A 24,865-nucleotide genomic window follows, 5' to 3' on the forward strand; every position below is an offset into this window, starting at 1 on the left:
GGGGGGGGGACATTTCTGTTAACTTTATTTATTAAATATCACGTTCTTCGCACTTAAACCATAAAGTTCAGTTCAAGAGCAATATCTCACAATAGTTTTAAATTGGGCATTTCATTAGAACTCCCGATACAGAGTCTCGCGCGCTAGAGATAAAAATGTTTTTTCTGTGCAACGTTGCCATGGCTCGCTTTGAAATTGTTGAGTTTGTTAATCAAAAATTCGTTAAAGTTTTACAAAATAAGAAATCGATAATAAAACAAATTTCAAATTTCGGCTTCCACATGCCCATATCCGCAGTAGGATTACGTCATTCAAAATTAGATAGCTCAAGGTACCATTGTTTTATCACAATGCGAGAAATATACATACATGTATGGAGATTCTTCATTATTTAATTTCTTCAAATATAATACAGGCCCACCAGCGGCCGAGCGGTAAAGACGCTGAACACTGGTAGTTCGGTCTGAGGTTCGAATCCCGCGAACGGGCTGGCTGCATGGGCGTTTTCGTGGTTTTCCCCATGTGTAACGTGTATACGAGCCAGTTTCCCTTAGAAAGTCCTCCACGAAAGGCATCCCTCCCTTTAGGCAGATAGCCCTCGTGTGCTTTGCCATAATTAAATACATCAACATCAAATATAATACAGGCGATAATATTTGGTGACAACAGTTTGAAAAGTGAAACGGACATTTATAGTGAAACAACGCAAAATCGCAAAACGAAAATTCGTCCCTTTCGACTAAAAAAAGTTACATTCATTTCTATTACGTTTATGATGTTTAAAGCATGTCGAAAATAGCCTCTAAGGGGGAAAAAAAAAAGAAGAAGACACGTTTGACACAGGCTGAAATTCTTTTTGTATAGTCTGTGCTCTTATATAGATAGTATATAGTGTCTTGTAGCTATATTTGTTTTCTTGTTCGACTGGTAAAAATAGTGAGAAATAAAGTGTTTTCTACAGAAAATAGGCTTCAAGTACTGCTTGATGATTTTCTACCTCTTAAGCTCATCCCAGAATTTTGAACTTTTTTGAGAAAAGGAAGAAAAATGGTTAAGTGAAACCTTTTTTCTAAATTTAGAATTTTGAATTGAAAATCTTTGGTATAATTTTTCAACAAATCATTCTTCCCTAAACGAAGATGGAAAAACCCATAACAAAAACTAATCGTATATTGCAGTGGTCTCACACTGGCGCTCCCTGAAGCAATTTCATGCGGCCCCCGGAGATATTTCAAGTATGGTGTTACAAAGATTTCAAGATTTTAATTGTTAGAAGTTAAAATTATTTTCATTTCCTTTAAAATCGAACATTAATAACACATCAGAAAATCTGTAAACGAAGCTAATTAGTTTAAATTGCGATAAAAATTCTCACAAAAATAAATATGCTCAGTTACGAATTTTGCACTAAATCACTTTGCTTGGGAATAAGTTTATTATTATGTGAATACTTTTCTTTTCACAACTGAAAATTAATCGAAGAATTAATTGAAGAAAAGGAACCCGATTGACCGATGAGCATCAGCAAAAGGTGATGAAGATTATTTCCAGGAATATCTCTCCAAGGCTGCAAAATTTATGAGAATCGAAACGCCATCAAGTATCAAGCTACATCAGAAATAATGAAGTTTATAATTATTACATACAAATATATGTATTTTGACTTATACGTTGAAGAAAAATTTAATAAAAAAAGAAAAATAGACTAGGGGTACTTACGTATTATCAGAACCACTTTAGTAGAAATCGCCAAAGCTTCAGAATGTACCAGACTTTGGTAACTACGCACATGACAATCATTCAGGCAACCATGCGTATGACAAATATTCAGTTTCCAACGTTGCCAATTTCAGACGCGTTCTTTTTGTTGTATTCCAAGTTCCAAAGGCTTTTATAGAAATATTATGATTATTTTTTATCTTAAAACTCAATTTTAAAATTTTGTGCTAGTAGGATTTTCCTGAAGTAGAAGAAAAGCGAGGTGAAATTTCTGCAGGATGACATTATTTTGCAATTAAATCGCTAAAATAACAATGCTTTGAATTCTTTCTCAAAGCGATCGGTACGAAATTTCCACCACAGCAAAAACAAAACCCGTTTGTTAGTAGATTTACTGTTTGTCTTTTGGAATAATTATACCGTTGAAGATGTATACATATGTAATATATAATTTTTCACACTAAAAATAATTTTTTGTTTTTTCCCTTAAAATTCGCCAAAATGCGCCAAGGTGGTAGTGATAATACGTAAGTACCAGACTAGGTTATTAACATTTATTTTCAAGGTTTGTTTCGCCTGGTAAAATTACTCTGAAAACTTAGAATGTTTACACAATCTGTTTAATTTAAATTAAAGTAAGTTATTTATTGTTATTATAACATGTTAAAATTATCTGAAATAAATGTCAGTCTAAGAATTTAATATTTAGCTGTCAATATATTTGAATTACAAGAATGTGCAAGAATGTCTTAATGTACTAAACTTAATTTTTGTGATAGAAAATAAATTTGATTTTATTTTTAACCACTGCAATATTATTGCTATTTATTATGATTGAAAGAGATCTTTCAATATAAACTAATTTTATTAGCATCATGTACGTGAAGCTATAAACAACGCAAACATGGACGGGATTCCAATCTGCCTCTTTTTTCCGTTGCCAATTCCGCCGACTCAGTAACAAGTTAATTAATTAGAAAAGGCAACAGGAAGTGGCACAATTATTTGAAATAAATGTCAGTCTAAAAATTGAATATTTAGCTGTCACTATATTTGAATGACAAAGTGTAACGAACAAGAATGTCTTACATATCCTAAACTTAAGTTTTCAGATAGAAAATAAATTTGATTTTTTTTTAACCATTGCGATATTATTGCTATTCTTTATGCATGTTTTGATAATTACTAAGCGAAATTTAAAATTCATTTAAAATATTTTTAACTGTTATCACAACTTTCAAATGATTTAGTTAAAAAGATCCGTGACATTGTATTTTCAATGCGAGTACCTACCAAATCAATAATTCATACTTTCTGATTACCCGCAGTCGAACGAAAAGTTGCTAACCCATATGGTGACTTCTGAACTGGCGAAAAATGTTTGGCTATCTTTACGGCTCATAGTGTTCTGTTCAAAAATAATAAAAAGAAGTATTTTCTAAGAAACAAAGAATTTTATGAGAAAAAAAACCTATGTGGCCGATATTTACATTTTTAAGCCAGTGAATACGTTCCGAAAAATAATGGATGAATATAAAACGTATATATCCATGTACATTCAAACCCGTGTGTGTCACATGCGCGTGTTTGAGTTAGTCATTGTCGCGTGTATAGTCGAAAAGGTGCCAAAACACAGGGCAGTATTACAACATGTTATAACTGTGTGTGTGATGGTGGGAGGGAGAGTAAACAGAAAGTAGCCAAAACTTAAGTATTAAAAAACTCACAATACCTCATTAATAATCATACGATGAAATTTCCAGAATTCCTATACTAGAAAGTCCACATCAATAGTAATCTACTGACAAATTTCCTCATGAACTGGCAAAAATTCTTTTGGCAAGTACTTTGAAAAAATTGTAATTTACTGACCCCTTATAGATGCTTCAATTCTTTAGTTTATTTTCAGGGAACTATTTTTATACAAAGCGTTGATACTTGAATGTCCTCTGAAAAAGTTTTCAATATTCGCATAAAATCAATAAGATCACTTATTTACATTATAAAATAAGTATTTATCCGTACTTTTCGGTTAACGGAGCATCATTCGCAATTGGACGGCAAGGCACCAAATGTAGTATACTTTTAACTTCAGGAGTACCTGAATTAAGGTACTGTTCCGAGTAAACAGGGAGAATGGACATGGAGCCAGTAATTTTCCTTTCGAGATTTTCAGTTGCTTCTTTGAAGTGTTCTTTATATTTTAATTTCTTTGAAAAAAATAATACGGATCACATGACTTGTCAAATGACAAACAGTCGCGATTAAATTCCTCTAAGAAAAAAGAATCATCCATAATGAAAGGCTTTGTTCCGGCGAACCTTTGTGTCAGGTGAACCACGAAATGAAATTATACTTTACTATTACAGCAACGATGAAAGGTTGCTGCAACAGAAGATCGTGTCGCGGAAAAAAAAAAAAAAAAAAATGGTTATGGAGTGGATGCTCTTTTCGTGGGTTCAGGTATTTCTACTGGTTTATTTACTTCTAGAATTCAGTAGACTGCAAAAAACTGTCTATTAGAATAAGTACATGCATTCTTATTTGTGAATTTCTGTACTTGTTCTTAGGTTTAATAAAATGGCCATTCTTTAAATCAATTCTTTGTATAACATAATTTGGTTTGAAATTACTATTTTTAATTAGATTTCGCGCCAATATTTACGTATGGTATCAAGCGGCGCTCTATTAACCAAAAAAATTAGTGATCCTGCCCGATTGTATAGAATGTCTTACAAGCATAGGCGACATACGCAGCGTCTTCGGACGCTAACTGTATGAGGCGTCAGCTAAAGTGTTCTTACAAGGAACAATTAATACAAAATATTTCGCTTTGACTTAAAAGTGTCTAATGTATACAAGACGCAGACTCAAGCGACGCCTAGAACATCAAAACACTGGAGCCGGTTCTAAGTCGCCCTGAACTACAGTGATTGTTCGTAAAAGTGCATATCAGATGCTTTTCCGATTACGATATTTTTTGCTTATAACTGATCAACCATGATATAATCGCGCTTAGTATAGAAGCACGTGTAATACATTTCATAGTGAAAGTACTTAAAAGACAGATAAATCTTTTGAAATGAGCAGCCGAAAAATTGCTAAAACTTCCGATTTGTTAATATTAAAGCTGTCACGTAATACTCTGAAGTAGCTACTGATAAGTATTGGCGACTGTACATAATCGGATATAAAAATAATTTAGATTCTGCTCAGCCTTAACTGTAAAAGTGCACCGACTTCACAATTCCTGAAATTTTCTTAAGAATCTAATAACCATACGAGACATTTTTAGACGTCCAATAAAAAAGATTAAATGTAGTTGACTTTGTCTCGTATTTATAGTTCAGTTTGACGAATTCTGCAGATCATTTCATTATTTCTGCCCTCACCCTTTTTTTAATTTGCATCTAACTGAAAATAAGTTTTTGGATTGGAATTTTCTGATATGCAAATAAACTTTATGAATTCTTTCAAAGTGCAATACTAATCCACACTTTCATCTGTATACATAGACAATTAAGATCTTTGGGATTTTGATATACTTACAATCACATATTAATTAAACTATAATGTGGACAGACAAATAACAGATGATCCTCAATTCATCATATGAATGCAGTCTATTATTATAACAGCTGTAATTAATCATAAGAAAAAATTCTCTGCTAAATTCTCCAGAAAAAGATATCATGTAGCTCCGGAAAAAGGCTATGCCTACGCTTAGGTCTTAGACTGCCTTTATCAGACCTTGAATCTGATATTCAGAATAATGGAGACAAATATCTTTCTTACCTTAGGTGCTGCATATTCAAAGATACATTACAAAATTCCTTTTGTTTAATGGCATAAAATAAAACTGTTTTACCTTTGGCTACAATTATTTATATCTCTGATATAATGTACTGCTTATTTTAGTAAAGAAATAATCAATAACAATTTCAAATTATACAAATTATTAAATACACTTCATTACGCATTAGAAGTCGAAGATAAGAATAATTTTAATTCTTAGCTTCTAGTACATATTGCAGTACGAAGACAATCAATTATTCGTGAAACTGAACCTACGAAACTGTTTAGTTCTACACAGTAAAGCGACTAGTTCACAGATTTATGAGAAGTTTAAAGAAATGAAATGTATCAAAAAAAAATTTAAACCTTTCAGAAGTAGATAGAATAAAATTCATATAATTTAATCTTTTATTTGTACGGCCAACGGTGGTCAATAAAGTTAAGAAGTTTAAACCCGGTGTTCGGTTTATTCCGAAGAATTCAAGTGTTTCTTAATGTTTCTCCTAAAAATTTTACTTTAACCCTAGTTTGGGGTCATAACTGTTTCTCAGGAAGTTGCGATTTGAATTCTTGATGTTATACAATTACTTTAAAACCATACATCCAGCAAGCCAACTGTATAACCACATGTCCAACATAAATTCATTTCCTATTATAACTAAAAATACACAATAAATGGATTATATAAAAAAACACACCTGGCTTTTTCGCTTAAATGTTTTCAAATATGTCAAAATACAGCACCAAGAAACTGAAGTGGAACATCTATCAAGCGAATGAGCTTGCTAACACAGCTCTTTTGAAACACTTGGCTTAAACAGTTGATTTAACTTAAATCTGAAATACATTTTGCAGATTATTAATGAAGTAATTTATTCACTTACCATCAGAAGCTTTACTCTTAACACCAAACGTCTAAAACCTTTATAAATACACAACCCCCTAAGAACATTCATTCACATTGCCGGCTCTAATCGTAGGCGGGAAATGAGTTAGTAAACACTTTTAAAAATTCAGAGTTAACAGATTTACTAAAATTAACAATAAACACCACATGTAAATCGTACTTCAGTAAAAATAAATTATGACACATACCATGATTATCATCCGCAAGTAAACAAATAGTCACCGCACAGCATGTACAGCTGTTTGAATTTCCTGATAAGACAAAGTTGATTGTTTATGCGCATGCGCTAATTTTTCACCTTTGTACTGGCGACTTTACGACGTATGACCCATCATCGTGGCATAACAAGTTGTTGAGGGAAACTTGACGTAGTTATGACGTCACGTCTCGTCATAACCCGCCAGATAAATTATGGCCTATCTGGTTCTGCCAGATAAATTATTAACTTTTCCAAATGGGGAACTTAATGAGAAATAAAAAGCATGTTTTTTCAGATGGTTTTTCCTGGTTCCTTCATTTTTAATTGCTTCTCTCAAGACGCTTTCTGTTCATTTTCCTTAGTTTACAACAAATGAAAATTTCGTCTGCGTATATGTATTATATAATCTGCGAATATGTATAATACGTAAAATAACTGAGTAAGGGAAAAAATGTAATTTCTAAAAACTGGTGTCTTCTTTGAATAGCTTGAAAGGGGGGGGGGGTTATCGTCGGCACTACACTAAAATCATGAATCTACAAAATCGTTACTTTGGGATTAATACCTTCAGATACATGCAAAGCTGGCGCTAGACTTTTTTGCCGCCCGGTGCAACTGCAAAATTCAGCCGCCCGTTCCCTTTCCAAATTCTAAAAATTTTGCCGCCCAGTCCGGTCGCACTGTTTGCTCACGCTCTGGCTTCGGCTCTGGATACATAAAACGATTTATTTTTCAGTCTGTATATTTAATTTTATATCAAAACACACAAAAACGCTCTGCCTAAGAAAAGAGATAACTTTGTGGAAGACTTTCTAAGTAAAAATGGTTTCAACTTACAAAGGGAAAAGCAGGAAAATTCCTAAGCAGCCAACTCGTTCAGTGGAATTTGATTCCGGATCAAAGCACCAGCGTTCAGCAGTCTCATTCAGGTGGCCACGGATTTAACGTCAGCGATGTTTGGAAGAAAAATCTGTGATTTCTGCATAATATTTCTTTTACGTAATTTAATAGAGGTAAAAAAAAAATATCGAAAAACAACCTAGAAAAATGCTTGTAAGTGAAATAAAAAAAGCAGTGAAGCTGAAAAAAATGAAGCATTAGACATCGAAAAACAGTCCTAAAAAACCTGTAAAATAAAAAATAATAATAATAATAAAAGAAAAAGAAAGAAAGAAAAAAGGGGAAAAAAGAAAGGAAAAAAAAAGAGGGGAAAAAGTGATAAAGAAAAGAAAAGAGAACATTTAGAATTAAATCTCAGATGTTTCAGATTTTTAACAGTCGCCCAGAAGGCTTTGTTAAAGTATTTTACGCTCTTACTGAGCTCGCAATCTACCAGTCTGATACACTCGCTGCTGTTAACCTTTCCCCCTCTTTTACTTTGTACTTACTCCGTATACAAGTTCAACAACAAAAATCGCAACATTTTTAAAAGCTGCTTATCGGCATATATTTGGCATACATTTTTCCTATTTTAGTCTTTTCTCAGTTCATCATATCAATATTCAGTTTTTTAGCAAGATGCTTAATAACGCTTTTTTTTTTTTTTTTTTTTTTTTTTTTTTTTTGGTCCTTTCATTATTAACTTTTTATGTCCTAACTTTATTTATCAAATATCACACTCTTCGCACTTACGCCAAATAAAATTCATCAATGGCTAAATCACAAAATATTTAAAAAACAACATATATTTACAATTCCGAATAAAGTGTTAGAGGTTGCTATAGTACATGTTTTTACATTCGCTATATTATTTCTTTAAACTAGTTGCTCACGCGGCCAACGCCTAAAATAGTTATCATAAAAAAGAAAAAATATATATTGTCTTTAGTCTAGCTAGTGTAATTTCATAAATGTACTGAATATTTATTCCTAGACATCTCATAATTTTAATAAATGTTTATTTAAATCATTCACATTAAAAAGCAGAAACGAAATTCTTAAGAATTGCGTTTATTGATTTAAAATCGCTTAGTTTATTACTCAATAACCGTAAGATTAAATTGGAAAGTATCTGAGGCTTTACTAAACGGCTGGTGCGTGAGGATAGAGGTATTTTCTTCTGCCGCAGCAACTCATTGGTTTCATAGAGCCGAGTTTGTTGATTAAAACTGAAAGATAAATATCTTACATTTCTTCGAATGGCAACAGTCTTGCGCGCTGGAGATAAAAGTTTTTTTATTTCGAACAGTGTCGCCACGTGTGGTTTTCGAATCCTTGAGTTGGTCAATCAAAAATTCATTAACGTTTTACAAAATATGAGATAAGTAATAAAACAGATTCAAATTCGTGCTTTCAGGTGCACATGTTTAGATGGAGGGCTACGTTATTCAGAATTTGATAGTCAATTAACCACCTTTTTTTCACAGTGCGAGGAACATAAATGCAGATTCTTCATCATTTCATTTCTTTATAAATAACACTAGGCAATAATATTTGGTGGCTACAATTTGAAAAATGATACGCCGCGTACAGTGAACCAATACAAAATATCATTTCGAGACTAATATCTTACGTACATGGACCTTATAAGAGATAGACTAACCCAGTACACGCAACATGCGTCACAAGCATATACCCAGTGGACGGAGCGTGCGTCACTCCGCAAGAAAGAGTAGGGAAGATCTGGCTAACTTTAACACGGAAACCTATGGCGTTTGTATCGTTGTTTGTATCACATAACTGTTTTCAATTATTAAATGTGATACGTTGTATAAGTGATGAGATTATGAAAGCCACAGTTTTTGCAAATAAGATTTAATATATCTCATAAAAGCACTTTTTATTGAATTTTGCGCATTTTTTTTCAAGCGTAATTCTTGTATAAATTTCTTTTAGTAAACGGTAAAAATTCTAAACGCCAAACTTATGAACTTACTTTTTGTACAAATAAAGTAAAATTAAATAATATTGATAGCTTTGAAACAATTAAGGTAAAATTAAACAAAATCTGATAATTTTCTTTGATTTTATGAGCATTTTCAGGCAGTAGTTTTTACAATTATTATAACATAGCAAGACGATCATTTATTTGATTATATGATCATTAATTATTAACATTACAAGAGGATTACTTATTTTAGTAACTCATAAAATTCGGAGCATAAACTTTTCTGAGTGTAATGAGGAAAAAAAAAGATAAAACTCTGGAAGCACTCAGATTTGATTTTATATTACACCCAAAGGAGCATTTTTTGTAACGTTTTGTGTGTTACCTTTATTTATTAAATATCATGTTCTTCGCAAGTAAACCACATAAAATTCAATTCAAGAGCAATATCACAAAATATTTGAAAATGGCATATCTTTAGAATTTCCGTGCTGGAGATAAAAAGCAATGGCAACACTGTACAGAAAATGTTATTTTCTGTAGTGTTGCCATTGCTTGCTTTGAACTCGTTGAGTTTGTTAAAACTTTGTTAGAGTTACAAAATATGAAATGGATAAAAACAAATTCGAAAGTAGGCCGTCCAGGTGCCCATGTTCGGGTGGAGGATTAGGTTATTCAAAATTTGATGGCGCTAAATTCCGTTGTTTTTTTCACAGTCCGAGGGAAACATACATGCATTCACGCAGATTCTTAATTATTTAATTTCTTTAAATATAATACAGGGCGATAATATTTGGTGACAACAGTTTGCAAAGTGAAACGGACATTTATAGTGAAGCAAAGCAAAATGCCGTTTCGAAACTAATAGCTTTTCTGAGCTGCCGCCCGTTTGGACTAATAAAATAAATTCACAATAAATAAGAAAACTTATGCAGAACTAGAAATAAATTTTAAAAAAATAATCACTATAAAATACTAGCACAATTAATTATTACAGTTAAGTACAATTTTTTACATTAGAATAAATGCATAAAAATTATTAAAGTGTTAAAAATTTTTATCACTATGATGTATTATGAAATATTATTGAAATAAAACTCCTTTGTAGAATATTATGCTATAATATTCAGATATAATTTTAAAAAGGCAGTACAATTAAGAATTTTAAACAAAAACTTTCAAAAATTAATATTTTGGATTTTAGTATTTTTCACTTATTTACACCAATAAAAAGCATAAAAATTGTAAGAGAAAATTGTTTGTTTGAATTTTTCTATTAGTTCAGATTTAAAATATTATTTTTTAAAAGAAGAAGATAAAAATTTCCTTACAGCATAGGAAAAGCTAAAAAAATATCCAAACCTGAAAGCCTGCAACAGCTTTATAATTATTTAGAACATTAATTATGCTTGATAAACATGCTAAATGTTTAAAAATCAATGTCAGTTTCAAAAATAAAAATATCTAAAAATTCTAATTTGTGAAATGGGGCGCTATCACTAGCTTTTTCTTGAAAATTATACGCGTTATTATACTATTGTTAAGTTTCTGCAAGTCGTCCCTACTCCTCCGGATGTGGTCAAGGTGACAGCCGTGAATGCGGCAGGGCAAGGGGAAAACCCATTTTGATTGGTCTATTTCTTATAAGGTCCATGCTTGCGTATCAGTGAAGTAAATCGTAAGCGAAATTAAAATAAACTTATAGCATAAAATATCTAAAAACAACGTAGAAAACACGCATGAATCTGTCCGTTTCTCTCATAATACAGTGCGTCAGAACAGATTTTTTTTTTAATAATGTGTGCAAGATATTAAAAGAACCAACGTTTATTTAATTTGTGTAAAAGTAAATATTAAAATTGCAAGTGTTGGTTAATTTGTGCCTCTATATTGTGTTCCTGTGCGAACTAATACGCGCCGAGTGTTGATAACGTAAACGGGGTAATTTACATTATATATGTGGATGGAAGAAAATGAGTTTGTAAATTTTAGGTAGTTATTAGACAACTTTAAATATGATATTTATATTACTTATGCCATTTTTCTTCCACTTAGAACTTAACTTGGCTGTTCGAAATGAAATTTACACCTAAAATTACTCACGAGAAAAAGCGCGACATTTGAACGACCCGTGTAATGTCCACGTCTACATTTTAGCGATATAATTTTAGTAAAAAAAGTGCGGACATTACGTGAGCGTATACGGTATTACTTAATAACTGAACCCGTAAAATTATACTAGCCGCATCTGTTATAATTATTTATATACGTATGAAGAAGAACTTCCTGCAGTGTGTTTTTTCTAATGTAATTCATCCAAATATATTGTTTCCGATCTTGATGAAATTTCGCATCGTTGATCTTTAAAACGAGAGGAGCTTCACTATTTACATAACTTTCCGAAAAACTAACCCATAGGGTCCACAGTCAGAGGGTTTATATCAGAACGTTGTGCTTATATCACCCATTTTAGGTTCACATCGCTGTCGTTGCGTTCTTGCTGTCATTGGAAGTCATATATGCTAAGCAAGGAATTTATAACTTTTTTTAAATACAAAAATGAATCTTAACATATCTACACAATTTCAATTTTGAAATCACATCACCATCTTAAGTTCCTGTCCCGGTTAGCAGTTCTTACTAAAACCGTTACATGGCACCGTGTTAGTGCTACATTTTTCTAGTAAATTCTGCACAATTCACCTTATACCAAAATAAGAGGAAAAATCAATGTCTACCTTAAATTTCGAAATCCCCTAAATGAAGCCTCTTCACTCTACGTAAAGCCAGGGCAATGTCAGATACTTCAGCCAGTATGTATTATACATGAATATTATAGGGTTCTTATATATCTAGAAACTTGTTTCAGTGTCCTGCAGAATAGGAAGCGAGTTATCGCTTTAATATGAAACAAATGACAAGTCTTAAGAAGAACGTGAAAATAACCCTTTTTTTTTAAACACTTAAATGAACAGAAAACACTACTTGTGACACAGAAGAACCTTCACTATTTGTGGGTACTTAAATTAACATAAGATGAAGTTAATTTCAATGGAGATAACCGTATATTCTGAGACTACAACACAAAAGAGACTACTCAGGTTAGCTCAAGATAATTAAGGCGCCTGTTTTAAAGGACCGCTAGCAAGATCGTTAGATCCTATAACTGTGGTAGAGTTGGTGATAGTAAGCATGTGGTAGAGTTGGTGAGCAACAACAAGGCGAGGCTGCTAGAAGCTCTAACTCTTAAAACATTTAAAACCTCAGAACTACATACAGAACAGAATATACAGAACTAATATAGCTAAAAATACATAACTAATTTGCATTCTGGTGAGGACTGCGAGAAGAAGAAGTTAAAGTAGACCGTCAACTCATTATAACTGATTAATTAACATAAAATATATTAATACTTTTAATTCATCACTTGCCTTTTCTTATGTATTTCACTTTTACAACATGTTTTAGGAAAAAGATAGGATGCTTTCAACTATTTAAGCGGCTTAGTTAGGTTTTAAATTCTGTACTATTTTGAATATATATATATATATATATATATACACTAATACATATGCATTAAATATACCGCATTTACTTCTGCATCCCCCCAGCTTTTTAACTTAAAGTTTCAGAATTTTTTTTTTTTTTAAATCCGCCTTCCTTAAGGCACTCAAAAAAAGAGCTCCCCTAAATTTTTAAATGGATTCGCCCACATTGTGATTGTTTTCGTCTTACTAATTGACTTGCTCGCGAATTTTGGGTGCGTGGGCTAACCGATAGAGTAATCACTGTGAAGCGCTTCAAGAAAATAAGGACATCTAAAGCTCTTGATGGTTCGGAAGATTACTACATGTTGGAAAAGAGACTAAATGATGTAGATAGCAGACTTACAAGCCGTAGCAAACAGCACAGACAAGAGTTCCATCAGCACTAAAAGATTTGAGACCTAGGAAGTAGCAGTGAATGACAATATCAGCGCGGCGAAATTCAAGATGCAGGAAAGTAGAAAAGAAGAAAGCTTATTAGATGTTGTAATGTATTCTTATCACAATATAAATTTCTTTTTAAAAAATAATGTGATAGTTACGAGAAGTTTATCCATGAACACTTTTCATTTGTTGCCTTCTTACTCAACCGCGTCCTTCGAAAATTAAATGATTAGCATGATTGTCTCCTGTCGATTTTAGTACGATTAAAAAGGAGGGGGAGAAGACAGTAAATAAGTAACCTTAGGTTGAGAATATGTTGAATAAATTTGTATCGATTTTGAAGTTGAGTCTTTCTTGGTTAAGGGGTAAAAAATACGAAGTACTTCTACTGCAAATGGTGAAGAAACTACGAACGAAAAAAACTGCGGTGGCGAAGTGCTTATTCCTAATTTAATGCTTTAGCCGCCTCGTCTACAACCCTGTGAAAGCAAAAAAAAAAAAGAAGATATGTTTTATTTTGAAATTATCCAATCTTGCTTCACTAATGTAACCTTGACAAGTCTGCTGACATCAAACCGCTCGAGCCGCTTTAAATCACAGTGATATGAACTAAAAACATTTCAGAAATCTGGAAAAGCGGCTTATAAGATTAGAACCCTGATCGTGAGCTAGCTTAACATTCTAGTAAACAGGGTTTGTTTGCGTATCGTGCAGGTATCACGATAAGAAGAATCAATTAAATTCCATCACATGAGAAGCGAAACTGAGATTTTATTCAATATTTCTCTGCCTCATATTTTAACTCGAAGTTCGAATACAGCTCATGCGTAGCATTTAATGAACATAAAAACTGCAAAAATTGTTCCTTTTTTTTCTTGATTCCACACACATATATTAAATTCAATATTGCTAAATACGAATTCTTCCATAATAATACCGAAATAGAAATGTAATTCATTTGAAAAGACATTATGATACGAGTTCCTGATGAATTTGCCAAATTGCAGGCATTTGCATAGAAGAAATTATCACTTGGTAATGGTGGCCTGCCTTTTATTTCGTGGTGACATGAGAATACCGACTGCTACCGGACGAACTCTAGGTATGACATTAAGATATTTGATTTGTCGCTCGATCACTTATAGCCAGGCGCACCAAATATTCATCCTAACGTTTGTTTGCGTATCGTGCAGTTGTGAAATGCTTTTATAGTTGATATCTTCCTTTTTCTATTCGTTGAAGCTATACTCATATCCAAAAATTAAGAAACAGAGCGAAAGAGCAAATAAAAGGGCCAGTAATTTATTCGAATTAATTAAAACTTGCTCAGAACATAGGTATAAAAAGACACAAAATACAAACTTCTAATAAATAACTTAACAATAATGGTTTAAAAACGCACACAAGAGTTTGAGGGCCAAAAAATTCTTTAATGGAGGTCTGTCAGTATGGAATTTGATGACCTCTACGAGAAACACATGCTTCCCAGAAGGGATTCCTATCAGGAGCAAGATCATCTCTGACGGTTAAGTTGTCCTTTCTCAGAGCAGATACATTCTTACTTCGTAAGGATTACGGGAAGTGTCTTGGAGAATAATTAAAAGCCTGTTTTACATATGCCCAATGGGATTCAAGCTCTGTGATCTCGGCAGAAGCTCCATATTAGGTAATATTTCTGATACTGAATTTTGATGAACAGTTCTAGCATTTCGAACTCACACTTTAGCGTCCCCACCCAAAAAAAACATCAAGGCCGTCAAAAATGAGCGCATATATTAAGTAAGAATATGATCCACATCAATGTTTGTGAGATATGCAACACCATGAAGGAAATGTTGGAAATGAAAGAAATTTACTCCCCGTATTACTAATAGTGGTACAAAAACCGGTCAGATTTACAACCAAAAAAAAAAGAAAAAAACGTACGTCGGAAATTAGTACTTTTTGTGTCTGCCACACTGAGCGAAGACAGCAAGTACACGTCGTGGCATTGAATCATACAGGTTTTGAATGAAATCCTGGGGAATGACATTTCATACGACTTCGACTTAACGCCGAAGTTCAGTACTAGTGTGTGCCCCACCAGCTACGAGCGACTCGCCGACCGATGAAATTCCAGACATGCTCAGTGGATAACATACCCGGGGAATAAGCAGGCCATGGAAGAAGAGAAACCTATTGTGGCCTAAAGAAGGCTTGCAGTCTGAGAAACATGTGTACGGGCATTATCCCTGTTCAGCACTCGGAATGCCTCGAGGAATGGGGAAGACCACTGGCTCCAGGACTTCCCTTATGTAGCGATCATTGTTGAGGTTACCCGCAATCTGCACTAGATGGGATCGACAACAGTTACACTCAATAGCACCCCGCACCATGATGCCAGACGTTTGTACGTTTTGTAATTCTAATAATTTGCATGTCTTACCTCATTTTACATTTCCTGTAAGTTTGGTTCAGTTTGCATAATTCCTTCATGGTGTTGCAACTTTCACAAATTATTAGTATATAAACCGCACTGTACTCATAATACGCGAGGGAAGAGGTGAAGAACGGTGCGGTAACCAACACCAATCCCTGCCCAAACTCAGCAGACCACCGCCACTATATACGCATATTTAAAGGATATTAGTGGAGATAGCGAGTTCTAACCGCTCTACAGACTAATACCTACAAGGAATCAGATCTAATACATTATCAATTATGCAGCTCAGCAGAGGTAATCTCAAGATTAGTTTAAATGGCTTCCTTTATACAAGAGTATACCTGGGAGCAAACCTCTGGTCATCATGCATGTAGCTGAATTGTATGAAGTAGTTTGTATACAGTTTCTGAAGTCTATGCGTCTTATTGACGCAGCAAGATCGAGAGCAAGTTGATGTCCAGGGTTCGCAGCAATTCGAGAGCAAGTTGATGTCCAGGGTTCGTTATGCGACGCTGTGCTTGCAGACAGACAGAAAGGTGTCAGCTGAGCGGTTGTAATTCTTGAACATCCACTTATTGGTCTTTCTAGTACAATTCCTTCACTTTATGCGGTAACTTAAGCCTTCACAAAATAAGAATGATGGAACGACTGACATTTAGAGATCGGGTTACTTCTGACATCGCTGATCCCTATTAAGACCTCTCGCATACCGACGGGATGACGACTCATAACAGGAGTTTATCTCCTGTTACTTTGTGTTACTCAAATAATGTCTTCTCTCTAAGATGCGTATTTTTCAAAATTTGGTTGTTTGAATTTCTTTTCTTAAGTCCTTAACACAGAAAACAGGTTCTGCACAAAAGGCTACTAATATGTTTCCTAGTTAAAAATTTTTTGTGCGCAAACTTTTTTCTGTAGTTTAACTCCCGCCTGCATATATATCTGTCATATATGCAGATATTTTCGCTGCGTGTTGTGTGTTTCGACGAATATTCTCACTTTCTTCTTGCTGCTTAACTTCGCACATCAGTGTATATACTCATCACTGACGTTGCTTGAATCTCTCCAACACCATTTCAGTGATTTATGCTAACTCTGTTAATTTCGACTATACATGATTTTCATAGGCTCCTGTTCCCACACATGATTTATCACTTACAGCTTTGTTAATCATTAACATGTTCTCCCATGGTCCATCATGCAACTTTCGATTTACTCGGTTGCAGTCTTCTTGGATTTGTACTTTTAGTTTTCAGCAGTTTAGACATGATGCGCATTAAAAGGCTCGGTATATGTTATCAATATCTGAAAATCTCTAGCTGGCTTTATAAAAAAGTGTAATAGTAATTTTACTGTACGTAAATAATTGTAGCTTTTGTAATTTTTATTGCATTCTTAATGCATCTACTATTCGAAATACGTTACTCTAAATGTTTGAAGATGAGCGTAGATAAAAGTAATCTAAATAATTAACACTCTTGCTCTCTAAATAACTACACTCTAGTTCAAACACTAAAGATGTCTGAACACAATATAAAGAGTGGTTAATATAAAACTGTAAAGCACACCTCTCTTTAACCAGTATTAGAACCTAGAGCCTGCAGTATGTGAGGTTAAAGTGCCATTAGTGGATTGAAATACAATATATGTAGGAAATAACTCTGAATTCTCCTTTATTAATGGAATAATATACAATACCTTAAACCATCTGCCCGCAGTACAGTGAATTTAATACACAGGGTGTTCATAATTTAATCACTGGATAACAAAATTAAATTTAAAGTAATTTTAGGAAGTAATTGGAAATAATATATCGATATAATCTTTAGCTCAATGGATTTCATTTGTTCTAATTTTTTGGAATGGTAATAAGGAATTTTTATGTTTATAAACAAAATGGCGTCATTCAGTAAATAAGCAATATACGTTCTCTGGTTATGATAAACGAAATCTCCGATTCGAATATGAATTAAATAAATTTCCACCAACGGAAACAATCAATTAAAAGATGATTAAAACAGTTTTGAGAGCCCGGAATATTTTCCATAAAAGAGATGAAGGCAGGTCAAGTGTCAGTGATGAAAACGTTTCCGCCATTCGAGATTTGTTTGAGTGCAGTCTCAGTAAATTCATTTGCCGTGCCAACCTTAAAACAGAAATTCCCAGGTCGACTGTTCATAAAGCTGTTCATGAACGGTTGAAGGAGACTGCATATAAATTGCATGTTTGTTAACAAATCAAACCTGATGATCTAGTTGTTTATAAAGAATTTTCTGCGTACATTCTTGCACGTATCTGTAATGATGATAAAAATATTATACCCCTGTCATTTGGCATACATGTGAGCGATTTCCTTAATGAAACATTCCCAGATCATTGGATTAGTAGAGGTGGACAATTTCATGGCCACCCCGTTCTCCAGCCATCATATCACTCGACTTCTTTTTCTGGGATTACTTGATGAACTAAGTTTATGCTGAAGACATTTGAAGAATTGAAAATAGAATCACCACATGAACAGCTTTTCTGAGGGCACAAATGCTTAATAACATCTGGAGGGAAATCGAGAACAGGCTTGATATTCTCCGAGCAACTAATGAACATGCTGAAGTGTATTAAAATAAAATTCTTCGAAGTACTAAATAAAATTCAGTTTTTTCCTCTGTATTATTTAAAATATACCTTTATCTGGTGAATTAATTATGGACACCCTGTATTACATGCTATATTTATCTGTACATTGATATTATTGAACTGATATTATTGAACTGATTGAGACATAAAAATGATTACTGAGTCGGAGATTTAACCGAATATTTTTTTATGTCATGTACCGATAATTTAAGCAAGACAAGTGAACATTTTTGAAATTCAGAGATAAGCGTCAATTGAAAGCATTTTAAAGTGATGAATGTATTACATGAGTTTTAACAAATTAGGTCATGGCTGAAAGAAAGCATTCAATGCGTTGGGAAATAATTACTTCTTTCACGTCGAATGCACTTTACCACTAGTGATTTTAGAACGCACCTGACCTGCAAAATCAGCCAAATTTATGATTCTTATCGCAGTTTGCCCTTGACCATAATTTTAATATTGTCATTGTTTTTTCCTTAACTGTTAACAAGCCGATAAATCATTATGGTAGGGATGAATATGGGTGTCATTGTTCATAGACCTTGAATACCAGTGGAGACAATAAAAGCTCCTTTTTACTTTTGCTTAGGAAACGGGGCCTGCCCTAAAGACGGTGTAACTGATAACACTGCATCAGACGGCAGAATTTAGGTGTTCCAAATTCTAAAAGCACCAGCAACAAAAAGTCTAATGCTGGCCTTGCTAGAGAATCGAATCTGTAGGTCTCAGATCCATTCTAATAACCTCTTCGTAGGGCTTTCAGTGCCTGTACACCAGGGATGGCCAACCCGCGGCACGCGTGCTACAGTGTGGCACGGCAAACTTTTAACAGTGGCACGCGAAGACATATTCAATTAAAAGATTTGAAAATATACTAATAATATCGTCTGCATCAACTCCGCCCATAGATACACGCATAAAAACATTAGAATAATAATGATTCAGTTGCTCTGTAAGACATTAATTGTTACTCAACTAAAGTCCAAATCAAAATTATTGGCTTACAGCAGCATACTACACTGAAAAGCAAATATAAGGAATTTATTTCAACTGCAGGTGAAAATTGCGTTGAATTTTGGTAATTTGTACCAAGAAGCAATTTTTCAAATTTACGTGATTTGGTTGTAGGTTTGGTCAAATATTGTTGTAGGTTTGATCGACATGAGGTGAACAAATGTTTTCTATTATGAACATGATAAAATCAAAATATCGTTCAAGATTGACTGATATCCAAATGAAACACCTAATTTTGTTAGCACCTTCAAGAAGTAATCCTAATATAGATAATTTGGTAAAAAAACAAAAAACTGCATGTTCAAAAACCACATTAATTAAGTACTGACTGTTTAATAGTTATTTAGAATATTTCAAATTATTCATTTTTATTTTATACATAACCTGACTGAACCTTTAAAATGTCTATTAACAATTACTTCTTTCACGTCGCATGCACTTTACCACTAGTGAATACCCTAGATTGTACATTTGTTTTATTTATTATATTATTTTTTAAATGTCCGCTACTCAGACACAATGCGTACTATTTGCGCAAAAAATATGTGATTTCTGCAAAAATGGGCTATTTGCGTAAAATTCCCATAATCAGCCTATAAATAACATGTTTTTCCCTTTTCAAGTACCCATAATCAGCCTATAAATAACATTCCCATAATCAGCCTATAAATAACATGTTTTATACTTTTCAAGTACAGGTAGCCCTCCTACAACACGGCATCCTGTAACATGGTTTCGCTGTAACACGATTCATAAATTGCGACAACCCTCCTACACGGTTTTTCTATATCAGGTTTCGCTCTAACACGATAAGAAAATTGCCCAAGCAAAGAACTCCGCACGAAGTTTTCCCATATTGTGCAAAGCACTCATATAGTCATTTAACACATAATAATCCTTGTTTCGTAAGTTCTGCCAGTTGTCTTCCAAGATCCGGTAGCCGTAAGAACAAATGTTTAAATGACCTGTATGAAAAAATGTCCCCAGATAACAGTGAATAAACCTCACTATCACAACATGAGATCACAATAAGTGCTCTAAGACGCGCAACCTGCACGTTCGTCTTCCAAAATTTGAATCCTCGTCTCCATGGCCTGAAAACAAAAGTGTCTCATGCTGCTGGTCGGCAGTCTAGCCATAATGTGTTAAAGGATAACCGTTTTCGTCTTTAACACATTAAGTTTCAGTCCCCAAACACGTCCGATAAAGATAAAAAAACAACGTTTAAAAGTACAGATACAACTCTTGGTCCGTCTTTTAAAAGAAGAAGAGGCATCTCACATTGGAAAAAGTTTTAATTGGAATGAAGAAACAGTCCGGACTATTAAAAAAAATTAAAAAGAAATGAAATAAGAAGTGCAGTTGCTGCAGGATCTTCGACATCCGCGAAACGTGCAGTTCGCGCCCGGGGGGCGCCAATAATTGAGAAGATGGAAAATGCACTCAGCATCTGGATTGATGATAGATGACAAAAAATAATTTCGTTGGATGGTAATATCATTGAACAAAATTCACTCAAAATTTTCAAGCACCTCAAAGAACATGGAGAACCTTCTGTCAACCTAGATTTTCTGGTAAGTAAAGGTTGGTTCAAAAATTTCAAAAAGCGGTTTGCAATTCATAGCATAAGAATTCAAGAAGAATCCGCATCGGCTGATTATGAAGCTTCTAGGACGTTTTCTGAAAAATTTCAAAATAGTATAGAAGAACAAGGCTACACAGCAGTTCAAGTTTTCGATGCCGACAAAACTGGGCTTTGATGGAACAAAAATTCCCAGTAGAACTTTTATATCGAAAAAAGAAAAAAACTGCATCCTAATTTATGGTGTCTAAAAATTGTCTAACGCTATTTTTGTGCAGTATGACTTGGGGCTTTATAACAAAACCCTTGTTAGTTTATAGATCTTTAAATCCTCGTCCACTTAAAGGCGTAAATAAAAACACCTTACCGGTATATCGGAAAACAAATCCAAGAGCTTAAGTAGCTGGGAATATATTTAAAGATTGGTTTTTAAATTGTTTTGTGCCAGACGCTGAACATTATTTAAGGCAGAAACATTTGAGCTAAGGCGCTTATTACTATTAGATAATGCTCCATGTCATCCACAAGATTTGAATCATTCCAACGTCAAAATACTGTTGCTAACACCAACACTACTTCGTTACTCCAACTATTGGATCAAATATTATTTATATTTTTAAAACATATTACATAAGAACAGCATTACAGTAGATTTTAGACGTAACCGATTCAAAATTGATTAATGTAATGGAAGCATGGAAGACATTTTCAATCAAGAACCGAATCGACATCGTATCTTTGTAGCTGAAAGAACTGAAATCATCAACGTTAAATGCATGTTAGAAGATATGGCCCTCTTCAGTTGAAATAGAAAACGTGCGTGAATCGTCAAAAAAATGAAATTGGTGGCATATTAGAACTTGCTAAATCAATCGGAGGCGAAGGTTTTGTGAAATGGCTATTGAGGACGTTCAAGATTTATTAGCGGATGAAGAAATTGACGAAGATTTGATAGAAATGGCATCTGAAGCTGTAAATCAAATCGATTCTGAGGACAATACCACTGATAAAGATTGTGAAATTAATAATTTAACATTAAAAAAATTAAAAGAAGGCCTACACTTAGCTGAAAATCTCCAGTTACTTTTCTTGAGTGCAGACTCTTCCGCTGAAATACGCCGAAAATTCAAAAGGGAGCTGCAAAACTGTCTAACTCTACATCGAGAAATATAAAATGACCTGGTAAAAACTAGTCAGCAAAGTAAAATTAAAAATTTTTTGAAGAGGGAAGAAAATGCCAGAGCTTTAAATGAAGAAAGAAATTTTGAAAGTGAAAGCGATCTCATTCACCGAAAAAACGTTCTCTGTTGATTATAGTGAGCAATGACAACGAAGAAATTTATTAAACTAAAGTTGCGTTAAATTAAAATATGTAATATTTTTTTGTTTTGTGATGTACATACATATATATTTTTAATAAAAATTAAGTTTCTCATGTATAATTAAAAAAAGTTTGTTTTTAATAAGTTTCCGGAACGTAACCCCCCTTTTTAATACTGCCTCTGGGTTTCATACAACAAGGTTTCACACAACACGGCATTTTCTAGGAACCTACGTATCTACCGTGTTAACGAGGATTACCTGTATGTTGGAAATGGCACACATAACATTTTTTTTTTTTTTTTTCCAGATAGTGGCACTCTTTCCAAAAAGGTTGACCACCCCTGATGATCCACACTATGGTCACAAACATCTACGGCTTATCCAGGACAACTCTGATGCTCTGCCTTTCAATGCGTCAACAACTTGCACTGACCATCATACTATCAGACGATGATCTTAACTTTATATCATTTCAATACCATTTTATGGCATTTGCAATGTTTTCAACAGAAAAACAAAGCGTTGTTCATTATGCTTGCAAAACAGAACAAATGTTTATAATTGAAATGTTTCAAATTATTAGAAAGGATATAATAAAAAAGGATCATCAGGTTTGTATAATAAACTTTATTGATATTCTAAACATGAAATATTTAAGAGAAAAATTGCGTGCAGCTTAGTGCGGCTAAGAAAGCTATTCTACTGAAACATAAACATGAACAACTGTTTCCATTCACACAAACTCAATAGTAAGATAAAGCAGGTTGCCAATAACAAGATTATTGTAAAAATTAAACAGTGAGAAAAAATAATGCAAAAAAGAAAAAAGAAATTCAAATATTAAATATACATCTAACACTCGCTTTGCCGAGAAGCTATCTCACCGCAGCAGGACATTTCGTAACAATATATATATAAAAAAAAAAATCGGAAGAAGAATGAAACTCGGGTTCATACATTCATTTAAATTTGTCATCCAGCATTGATAACTTATCGCAAAATCTTAGACTGGAAATGTTTCGAGAAAGTTCAAGATTTTATTTTGGCGAAATATTAACAAAAATTATTTATTGTTATTACTTTATGGATTCTAATGAAATAAAGAAACAAAATTAAGAGCTCAAGATAAAAAGAATAATGTATTAAATGGAAGTAAATGCTCCAACGGAGAATATAAGTGAACAGAAAAAATATACAATGAGTTTAAGATTAAAAATTTGGGTGTTTATATAGGATTGGATTGGATTATTGTAATTTGGCACAAAACCTATCAAGGTTATCTGCGCCAGACAAATGGTAACAATGCAATTAGTCATTTGTAAAAACTTCCAGTTTAGGTAAAAAGAGACGGATTACAATCTATGATAAAAGCTTACGGCAGGTTGCGTTCTGAATATTCACAAATAAGCTACTTATTCAATCAATCACATTAATTTTTTTAAATTTTACATGGCGAAAGAAAAGAACATTCTACAAAAACATATCATGCCGCGTATATGCACGCTAGCGATAACGGCACAAGCACGAGGAAGAACTAACTACAACAAATCAGTTCACTTTACTTGAGAGAAAAGTACAGAGTTTAGTTGCAGCACTCCTATACATGAGAAAAAAAAACAAAGTTAAATATTCACAAATTTAACTTTGCGTTCTGAATATTCACAAATAAGCTACTTATTCAATTAATCACATTTATTTTTTTTAAATTTTACACAGCGAAAGAAAAGAACATTCTACAAAAACATATCATGCCGCGTATATGCACGCTAGCGATAATGGCACAAGCACGAGGAAGAACTAACTACAATAAATCAGTTCACTTCACTTGAGAGAAAAGTACAGAATTTAGTTGCAGCACTGCTATACATGAAAAAAAAAAAAAAAAAAAGTTAACATTTAATTTAAGAGTTCGTTGCATGGTTGCTGCAAGCTGATATCTTTTAAAAAACAGGTTAAAGTCTATTATAAAAGCCAATATCTTTTAAAAAACAGAAACAAATTACGATGATGTGTTTTTCCAATTAAATTTCCTAAGTCTAGTTCTGAACAATTATGTTTTTGACGAAAATAATTAAAACTCTGGCATTCCACCAAGATGTGATGGACTGTCAGATCTGCATTGCAGTTTGGGCAGCTGGGATTCTCTTCTCCCTTCAGAAGATACTCATGGGTCAGGCGACAATGGCCAATTCTCAGTCGAGTCAAGAGGACATCCTCCCTTCTATTAGCCGTACATGGCCAGTATCCAATGGTGGGTTTTACATTTCTCAGCTTGTTATATATTTTGTCATCCCATTGCTTCTGCCATGTGCTGAGAATTTTGCTTTTGACAAACCCTTTGATGTCTGCTAGTGGAATCTGAAGATTGTACATTGTGGTTGCAGTTTTAGCTGCAATATCCGCCAATTCATTCTCCTTAATTGCAACGTGTCCAGGGATCCACGAATAAAGAATCTGGTATACCCGAATTTTTAAAGAATGATTCAACTTCAGGATTCTGGTTGCAACTGG

The 24,865-nt window shown here is 33.5% G+C and overlaps 1 protein-coding gene and 1 long non-coding RNA gene across 3 annotated transcripts in view; one reads left to right on the forward strand and one right to left on the reverse strand.

Annotated features, from left to right (window-relative positions):
* The window catches only part of LOC118199634 (uncharacterized), a 286,569-nt gene extending 279,896 nt beyond the window's left edge, over positions 1–6,673 (reverse strand). The window contains exon 1 of one of the 2 annotated variants that reach the window (XM_085816829.1): positions 6,610–6,673. In XM_085816829.1, the coding sequence (XP_085672955.1) occupies positions 6,610–6,621 (12 nt within the window). In that variant the 5' untranslated portion in view covers positions 6,622–6,673. Of the gene's footprint in view, positions 1–6,398; positions 6,557–6,609 lie in introns of those variants that run through there. The other variant, XM_085816806.1, reaches the window with a different exon arrangement.
* Positions 1–22,964, forward strand: part of LOC118201628 (uncharacterized) — a 52,145-nt gene extending 29,181 nt beyond the window's left edge. Inside the window, exon 2 of the long non-coding RNA XR_015041158.1 lies at positions 22,662–22,964. This is a non-coding gene — a long non-coding RNA (uncharacterized LOC118201628). The remainder of the gene's footprint in view (positions 1–22,661) is intronic.
* The last annotated feature ends 1,901 nt before the right edge of the window (positions 22,965–24,865 follow it).

Source organism: Stegodyphus dumicola, chromosome 1 (genome assembly GCF_044657685.1).
Source record: "Stegodyphus dumicola isolate Sdum_Otavi_A_Nest chromosome 1, ASM4465768v1".
NCBI lineage: Eukaryota > Metazoa > Arthropoda > Arachnida > Araneae > Eresidae > Stegodyphus > Stegodyphus dumicola.